Source organism: Oratosquilla oratoria, chromosome 42 (genome assembly GCF_046742065.1).
Source record: "Oratosquilla oratoria isolate Oo_2021 chromosome 42, ASM4674206v1, whole genome shotgun sequence".
Taxonomy (NCBI): domain Eukaryota; kingdom Metazoa; phylum Arthropoda; class Malacostraca; order Stomatopoda; family Squillidae; genus Oratosquilla; species Oratosquilla oratoria.
In genome coordinates this window covers 17171150-17181149 of record NC_134818.1, presented here as the reverse complement: position 1 = coordinate 17181149, position 10000 = coordinate 17171150, and the positions used below count along the sequence as shown (strand labels likewise).

The 10000-nt window shown below is 41.8% G+C and overlaps 1 protein-coding gene across 6 annotated transcripts in view; it reads right to left on the bottom strand.

The window, feature by feature from the left end:
* Nucleotides 1-10000, bottom strand: part of LOC143021713 (sodium/potassium/calcium exchanger Nckx30C-like) — a 542467-nt gene that overhangs the window by 345228 nt on the left and 187239 nt on the right. For all 6 annotated transcript variants that reach the window (XM_076179379.1, XM_076179385.1, XM_076179382.1 and 3 more), the window contains exon 2: nucleotides 1-777. This exon is cut by the window's left edge and continues 287 nt beyond it. In XM_076179379.1, coding sequence (XP_076035494.1) covers nucleotides 1-691 — 691 coding nt within the window. In that variant the 5' untranslated portion in view covers nucleotides 692-777. The remainder of the gene's footprint in view (nucleotides 778-10000) is intronic.

The following is a 10000-nucleotide window of genomic DNA, read 5'->3' as shown; positions in this document are numbered from 1 at the left end:
TGTTGAACACAGCCGACCCCACGATAGTACCAATGCCCACGTCATCGAAACTGATGAAGACGCCGATGATGGACGTGAATAGTTCGGGGGCGGAGCCCCCCGCAGCCATGAAGGTGGCTCCCGCCACGTCCTCGCTGATGCCCGCCTTCTCGATGATGACGTCGAGAGCAGGCACGAAGAACTCGTCACAGACGAGGGCCAGTGCCACGAACATGTAGATCATGCCCAGAACGTGCAGGATAATGGCACCTTTTCTCCTCTGGTCAGGCGTGAACAGGTCTTCCGGGAAGAGTGGCTTGGCTTCTACCTGGGTCTCGTTTGCCATGGTCTCGTTGAAGATCTCGTCCAGAGGTATGGCCTCTTCGGTAATGCCTTCAACCTCCTCCTCCGCCCCCTCACCCTCACCCTCCTCTTGCAGGAGTTCCCGGTGGGACCATCCCCGCCCGGGGAGAGCTGCAAACATGGCCATAAGCTGTTCCTCTTGCTCCGAAAGTGGGAAGGAATCACCTAAAGGTTTCTTTGCAGACAGAGGCAGCTGGCTCGTCTGCTGCTGGTGATCCTGCCGGGTTGGCTGCAGGAGAAGAGCCAGGCCGATGTAGGAGATGCTGCAGACAAGGACCACACCCACCTGCCACATCCCGCGCCATCGCCGTCGGAGACGGGGGCGCGTTCGAGGTCTGATCTTCATCATGGTAGCCAAGGGCAACTCTCGAGACTGTCGCCGCTACTCCTTCTGTCTGGTCGTCCTCAGTTCTCAACTGCTGGGACCCATCGTGTCTGCAGAGAACCAATGAAGACTCGAATTAGTCATGAGGATCAAGCATGAAAAAAATAACCTGGAATGAAAAAAGGTATGATGTATTGAAAACCCCAGAGAGACATATTGGGGAGTAAACAACAAAGCAAAAACGGAAAATAAAAAAGTAAAAAGAAAATGGAGGAGAGGCAAGTGGGTGGTGGGGAGGTGAAGGTGGACATAAGGGAGGAGAGGACAGGCGAGCCAAACGTCGAGCGAGGGTCAGGTTTCGTTGTCAGGGCAACGAGGACGCCAAACATCAGCAGGATTACAGTAATGCTTGTCATGCTGGACCAGAGGGCAAGGAGAGGTCAAACGGGATGGAGGTAATGAGTGCAGGGGAAGGGGAGTTAGGGTAAAGGTAATAATGATACAAGCAAACTAAAAGACAAATGTAGAGAGGTAGAATGAAGTTTGAACCATATGGTGTCCTGCCGGTATACTCTTCCTTAGTAAATGTTTGTAATTGTTGGAAAGTATTGAGACCATGAATGGAAAAGACATCAAAAGAAATATGAGAAAATATGGAAATAAAAAGATGTATATAGATAAGGTAAAAACAGACGAACAGAATGAGTGGAATTCAAGGAAATGTGTATGAAAGAATATAGTATAATCTTGAAGATAGAACAGGAAGGTATTGAAATAAAGAAAAATAAAGTTAAGACGGACGAACTTGCAGAATCTTAAGAGATGAGAACCAACAAAAAAGGAATAATCTATAACCGGGGCCTCTAGCCGCGTGGACAATATTGCACCGAAGAGACGTATTAGTGTTCCGTCGGTAATATCCTTTATCCATAGGGACAATATCTATCCTAAAACTTAGAGTCATAAGAGTGGCAAAGAAAAGAATTTGCGTAACTATGATTCGTGGGGATGTCATAAAGCGTATGCAGCCTTTGCCACCATATGAGGATGAGGAAGATTAGTATGAGAAGAAGACTGTGAACAATGGGTAATTAAAGAATGAGATGGTAATGGGTTAAATGAAGAGTTAGTTTGTAATAGGGTGATTAGATAACAAACGAGGGGGATAGAAAAAAAGGGTAATGTATGAAGAAAGACATGTGAGGCACAGAATAGCATCATAAAGACGGGAAGCACATAGAAAAATTCTAAGTGAAAGAAATGGAAATATTTTTAAACCTGAGATCATTAAGGAAAAAAGAAGCACATGAGAACGAAAAAAAGGGAAGAGCGGAAAGAAGAAATGAATGACTAAAAGTATAAAAAGAAAAACAGGAAAGACAAACAGGAACAAAAGAGGGAAAAAAATAAGAAGCATGTCGGAAAGACGAGAATAATGATTGAACAAGGGGAAAGAGAGTGAGCAAGGGAGAAGAGCTAATGAATAAGAAGGGATGATGAAAAAGCCAAATGATGATTTACTGAGTCGAAACGGAAGGACAAAGAAGTAAACTGGAGGAGAGAAAGAGAGAGAGGCTGAGAGGAAGTTAGAAGAATGTAGTGATCGAGGGATGATTCATGTTTTATAGAACGGAGATGGATATCGAAGGAGGCAAGAACAGGAAGGAGACATAACCTGATGGGAAAATGGAAGGAGAGAGATAGATAGAAAGAGAGAGAGAGAGAGAGAGACCGAGAGAGAGATAGGGGTAGACAGAAACAGAAATACAGACAGACAGACACAGATGGAGAAAGAAAGAGAGAGAAGGTTAGAGGTAATGAGCCGTGACTTAGCATATAAGAAATCGAGAAGGGAAAGAAGAGGCATAGAAGAGTGGATGCGGAGGTAGAGGAAGAGGAGGAGGAGGGAAGGGAGGGGAAGAGTCAGAGGGAGGTGAGGGAATGTTACTGAAGAAAATTTAAAATGGTGACATGCAACAATAACCGATTTGTTAACCGAACAACTACACCAACGGTCAGCAGAAGTCAGGCATTCAACTAACTTCTTACCCAACGACGTGACTGACCCAACATAACATACCAGTTACAGTGGTGACCCCCCACAGCCTACCTAGTGACCAGCCGAACGATTTAACCAATCAGAGGCACAGTCAAATTACCCAATTCAACTACCCCCTCCCCCTTGGGGGTGATAGTTGTCTGACCCTGCAACTAACCAAACGACCCCCCATGAGACGGTCAAGGTGGCTAATGATGCATACGAATGGGATCTGAATACTCAGGACACCATCGACAGCACCGCCATCTGCATAACAGGCTAAACCTCCTACCACCTGCCAAGCCACCTTCCGAACCACCTGCAGAGCCACCTGACTACTCAATATTCAATCCCTGTTAACCTGCCAGTTGAATCTAGACCTGGGGTGCTAAGATCAGTGTGTCTTCAAAGTATTGGAAGTATACAGTAATAATCTTCGACTGCAATGTGTAGAGATGATAGTTGGCATACGTAAATTATGTTTCTACGTATATATATATATATATATATATATATATATATATATACACACACACTGGGGCCGTAAGACAAAAGAGAGTGGGAAATTCTGCTATACTTCAATTTGCCAGCTGGTTCACCAGCCATGTTTCAATGCATCTACTTCCTCTGTTCTCCCTATCCCACTTCCTACCACGTCCCTTCCCATCCTTCCTCCTCTCCATCTAGCTATAAAACAGGAAAAGATTACTGAAGGAAAGTGGCAGGAGATCTTTTTGGCTGGAACAAAGCCACGTACAAAATAGGAAGACATCATGATAGAACGATGAAATGTCTGAAACTTGGGTCTTTGTATAACTGGGCTTTTGAACCCCGAAATGTGTTATATGTGATTACTTTAGCAGGAAGGTAATTGTATGATCATTACCACAATTTTCGCACTTTCTGGAAGCCTTCAGCAAAACGATAATCGTTAATGGTTACCAACTTGATCGGTCAGTGTTGATAACAATAATTCAGTATTGGGGATACTGACTTTATGAACATCTCTTTAAGAACTCGTGCAGTGTAAATATCTATTTACAATACTTAAGAAATTTGATCAATATTGATCCTTTAGAATTGAAAAAAAAATCTACAAAGACAACTCATTATAGAATAAGAAAACGTGGATTATGTAGCTGCTGTACATAAACATTGCATATGCCGAATAGTTATGAACATACTCTTCTTAAGTGGTATTATTCAAACGAGGGACATTTTTATTAAAAGACCTAGGCTGTGACACTATATACCTGTGTCTCTCTCTTGAGCAGCGATCTTCATTTATGTTTTGCTTGCCCTACGAAGGCAGATCCATTAACATCCGTTCATGACGTAATGTCGCTTTATGAATCCACGAAGATGGTGGAGTGCGATGATTCTTAACCTTTTCTTGTCCCTTGTACCCTTTATATCATATTTCAAAATGTCACATGATCGCATCACACCCTATTTTTAATGTCTTATCCAAAAGGAGATATAGATACCTTTATTTTTAATTCTGTCTGTGGTATTTCAAACTGTGATGCCTTGAAGATGATGTAGTTGCATCTGTAGGGGTGTAATTTGTTCAACGTCCCAAGATATGTGATCTGATCCTCTCCCCACCCGGCTGAGAACCTTTGGAGTTTATTCTCCGGATTCTGTGAGTTTGATGTCAGGGCTGCCAACAGCGTCAGGGCTGCCATTACGCGAAGGACTGCGGGACGGAATGGCACAAACTTTAGTAATTCAGAACTCACAAAAATGCGGAAAGCGTTCCCCGTCTCTTTACCTTTTTTCACCTTTTCTTTTCCTTCCCTTCTTTTCGATTCTTTTTTTCTACACTCTTCCCAAGGTCATCATTCAGGTGACCTAGAAGGTACATTTAGCCCTTTACATAATGTTGCTTCTTTCGTCGTATTTTGCTCTGATTAGAAAATGGCTATTTTATTCGATTTGTTGGAACTCTTATGTGATACGGGTTTTGTTGTATATTATATAAAAAAAATTGAAACTCCTTACGGTATATAGTGTACGAAGATTATATTCTGTTTTAGGGAAAATTTTAAGTATTAGAGTTTACTACGATCTAGAAGTCTTCGTACATTTTTCTAGATCTTCACCTCCCAACCATCTTTTTTCCAGTCGTTGATGATTGCCCTTGCGACTTTTTTTTCACCCCCAACCCTATTTATTATTTTCTAAATACTAAAAGAAAAAAAAAATCACCATCCCACTCCTACGAAGTGGGAAGTGAGAAGCCTCTGATAGGGCAAGCAGTGAATCTTCAAGGATCTTGCTATATCACTAACCATCCCAGAGCCACTGATGCAGGTTTCATTTGCGATCTTCAATTCCTTCTTCATCTCACTCTTCGTCTTCCGGAGATCCTTCCAAGAACTTTCAATCCCTCACCTTTTCCACTGCACCCTTTGCATCCTCACAAGCTGAAGAGCCCTGTCGTGGCTCCAATGCCCCTCGCAACCCCTTGCTTCAAGATGTACTCCTTGCATTCTTCCAGGTCACTGATGTAGGTTCCAGCCATATTTGGCCACCTTCCCTCCTTCCTCCCAGGGCGCCACTGAAGATCTCTGCCGTGTTTGCTCTCCTCCCCCTCTTTCTCCTCTTCCTCTTCTACCTCCTTCTCTACCTATTCTTCTCCTCCTCTTCTACCTCCTTCTCTACCTATTCTCCTCCTCCTCTTCCTCCCACTCCTCTTCCTTCTCCTCCCACTTATCCTTCTCCTACTTTTCCTATTCCTACTCCAAGTCTTTTTCTTCCTCCTCCTCTTCCTTCTCCTCATCCCTCTCCTCCTCCTCCTCCTCCTCCTCCTCCTCCTCCTTCTTCTCCTTCTCATCCTCCTCCTCCTCCTTCTTCTCCTCCTCCTCCTCTATCTCCTCTTCTTACTCCTCTTCCTCCTATCCTTCCTCTTCCAATTCCCTTTCCTCTTCCTCCTCTCCTTCCTCTTCTTCCTCCTCCTCCTCTTCTTCCTCCTCATCTTCCTATTCTTCCCACCCTCCATGCACTCTCCAGGGGCGCTTGTTTGATAAGCGATCCTTATTTAATCAGGGCCGCTCGATGCCAGTGGTCAGTGCCTGCGTCGCGGCGCCGCGCCCGGCCTCACAGGAGGAACATCTTCGGTTATGCTCCGTCTGGTGTAGGGTGCGTATCCGGCATCGTATGAGAAGTCCTGGACATCTTTTATCCGACGTCATCTTCGCAGGAAACCTTGGCCTCTTTATCATTCTCTCTTTTTCCTTCTCTCTTGTGCTCCCTCTTTTTTTCCCTAGTCTTCGGTAAAGTTGACCTGAATTCGTATTCCATCTGGGTTGTAATAAAGGAGGGAATCTGGAGGAAAAAATCATCTTTTCTTTTATCTGTAACTTGATGATGGTATAACTTCAGTAATGCAAACCGATTAGAAATTAGATTTTCTTATAATATTGGTGTAGCATTAACTATAACTCATATATACACACATATATATATATATATATATATATATATATTTGATTTTTTTTTTTTTTTTTTTTTTTTTCAATCCGTAACGACTCGGCAGTCTCGATTTCCTAACGATCCGAACACGATATCTTCTTCAAACCTTTAATGACATCCATTTGATACTGCGTTCCAGCCTCTAATTGTGCAGACTTAAAACCATCCTCGTGTTACTAATTACATTCCAATGACCTTGATCCTATCCCTCCAGCCTTAAGCCTTTACTTCCTCCTGAACAGGTTCCTGACTCCGACCTTGTAGTTCGAATCAAAGCTCAGAACGGGAAGGGACCAAAGTTCTGACAGCGAAGTTCCTCCCAAAACTCTCACTCCCGAAGAGGCTTCGGCTTCCCTTCAGCTGATGAAAATCGTTTAGTAGCAAATAGAATAAATATAAAAGTCGTAAAGATCAGTATAAGTGTTTGGTCGTAGGTTCTCTGTTTTTCAAGTTGCCTTTCAATATTTCCATATAGCCAGGGACCATGTACGCATGCCTCACTTCCGGGTTCTTCCTCTACGTATGTTACAATACCTTTAGCTTTTACTAACCTTCCGTTCTGCTAACGCCCGAAACCTCTCCTTTACCTTCTCTATGAGTCCACCTCTTCAGCGCGATATTCTACCCAAGAATAAAAGCTTTGGCTATTGCGAACAAAAAAATTCCCATATTGTCAATAAATATGTGCACTCTAAAAGAATTTTCCTTTTAAGTGATACTCTCCTACTTAAGACAATTCTTAGGACTTGTAGAGTCTTAGGAATAAGACCCCAGAAATGGTGATGATAGGTAAATCTTCAAGAGTGATAGGAATATCGTTGGAGTGGTGTTCGGCTTATTGCCGTAAGCTATTTTTAATGATTTTTTGGAGAGTTCACGTATGCTTAATATAAGATGAATGACGAATTGAAAGAGTAGTGTTTTTCTTTTCAGTTTACTAAAACTAACCAGAAACAGTCTTGAAAGTTCAGCAGGTTTATGTTAATTTCTCGTGAAATCATAAAATTACTTAACCTAACCTAACTCACCTAGCCTACGTAGATCCGCAGACACTCGGCAGAAAAAATAATGAAGATGGTAATGATGATGATGATGATGATAACGATGATGATAATAGTAATAATAATAATAATAATAGTAATAATAATGATAATAATAATGATAATAATAATACCAGCAATAACATTCAATAACATTCAATAGCCCTATCCGAAAATCCTCAATTCCTCCAGCTCCTTACTCATCATCTCCCTCTCACACACTGACATGGCACCTTATCACTGCCGCGGATCAAAATACGTCAACATTATTTCCGTGGCTTCCACCGCATGCTCAGGAGGAAGCCGGTATCAACGCACTTTGGGATCATCTCTTTACCGGCTTGAGTTCGGCTTGAATCCACCCCGGAACTGGTTCGAAAGCGGTTCCCAGCATGAACTGGGCCACACTTGACCCCGCCACTCCCCTTTGATAACCCTTCGACCTCTTCCCTGCTCATCCAGGCACGTGTGCTTCGCGTTCAGACTTTGATTTTGTGTTGTATACATGAAATTATGCTTGACCAAATTCTCCCTTCTTAATCCCAGTGATCTTTCATTGATTATATTTATCCCGTTTCACCTCAGCTTCATTATTTCCATCCACCAACTCGACCTACGTTTCCACCTCCATTTTCACCTCTTATCATCTCCACCTTCACCTCCCTTCATCTCATCCTCCATCTTCGTCTCCCATCCATCTCCGACTCCACCTTGGATTCCATCTCTACCGTCATCTTCAGCTCCGTCTCCAACTTCACCTCCAGCTCTCCACCTTCACCTCTTGCCTTCCACCATCTTGATGCACTTGATGGCTCAAGTTCTTTTCAAGCATCGGTGACAACTGTTGACCTATATTTCTGTGTTGCCAACCATCCAACCATGGCAGAGGCTGGACGGGCAGCGAGCTCTTAGCCAAGCAAAGAATGATTATTACATTTCTTTCCAGCTCTCTTTTCCCAATATGGTTTTCCGTGGCTTTCTTCCCGCAGACTCCTCTTCGCCTTTACCTTCATATCTTCATGCGCTCACTTCCTCAACCACCTCCTCCTCCTCCTCCTCCTCCTCCTCCTCCTCCTCCTCCTCTCCCCCTTTCCCCTCCAACCTTGCCTCCTGTTGTTGATGGACCACATAACCGTCAAAAATAATTTTCAAAACCGGTCGTATTTTGATTTTGCCTTGACCCACTTTCTTTTTCACTCTTCCCCCATTACTTTTTCCTGTTTTTCTTCTTTTTCAGTAGTTTACACACACACATATATATATTATAAATAAATATATATTATATATATGTAATGTATATATATATATATATATAATATATATATATTATATATATATATATATATATATACAGTATATATGTAATGTATATATATATATATATATATATATATATATATATATATGTGTGTGTGTGTGTGTGTGTGTGTGTGTGTGTGTGTGTGTGTGTGTGAGTGTTTGTGTGTGTGTGTGAAATTTATATATATATATATATATATATATATATATATATATATATATATATATATATATATATATCGTTCTTTTCTGTTTGCTAATAGGAATTATTCTTGCTTTCTTGTTACCCACATCCACCAGCTCTTTATTTTTAATGGCTGTTCCTATGCACTGCCATGATACCATTTTCCAAACCTTTTTCTATCATTTCTTTAATAGTGCCCATTAGTTTTCTGTCATTTTCCAAATAACATTTTATTTTACCTGCCCATGCAGTACAACACCGGATTTCCATTCCGAAACGGTTGTGCTATCAACTGAAATCCATTTCTTATCTTACTGTGTATGAATTTTCTCCACCCAAGCCCCACCTAATTCTCCCTGATCCCTCCAAAGTCAACCTTCTACCCCACTTCCCATAATTAACTTCATTTCCCCCCAACCTCATATACTACTCCTCTTCCCCTCCTCCCTCCAAAGGCAATCCTATTTTCTTCCTCCCCCTTCCCTCTTTACGATAATCAAAAATGCTTACACTGGATTTACTTTTGGTGCGCAAGACAAAGAAAGCTGTACGCGAACATTAAATGATTAAAAGAGTTCTGAACGATCTCAATTATTTAAAGAGAAAAGTCTACGGTAAAATAGTGCTCAGGTTTACTTAATCATACGATATGCAAATGCTAATAATGCTCGCACACATGAACACAAAATAAATTCTCCAAACAATTTCCTTGGACACTGTCACTATCTTCAGTGGTGAGAAACCTAAAAAAATAATCTGGTTCTTTGATCATTGTAAATAGTGCGTATGCAATGAAATTCTTTAGGAAACATTTTCTGTCTGGTAGTGTGGGTTTACTACTGAGATTTTACTTCTAGCTTGCATATAGATAAAAATATTTTACTCACTGTGGTGCGTATGGACCAGCTTAGTATTGCAAATGAAAAGGGAACTTAGAAAATTGGTGGTGGGTCCACGTCGGGTGAAAGAAAAGAAAGTTTGGTAGAACATATGTAAGGCATGTGTTCAGTATCAGTAGGAAACAGGAACGAAAAGGGTTCATTCTTGTTTTTCCGACACCAAAGAATTTTTTGCTGTCACCCATCAAGCTGAGTGGCTGTGCGGCAGATATGCCAAAAGTGTTTGATGAGGTTAGGCATAAAAAATAAGTAAGTTATAAAAAGAAAAATGGCGTTGGGAAAGCAATAATGGCCCATGAAAAGATTTAGGAAGACATCCCCAATAGGAGACGTGTTCAGAGACTATCAGCCATACAACCCCAGGAAGAGCCATGGGCCTGAAGAAATCCATCCAAG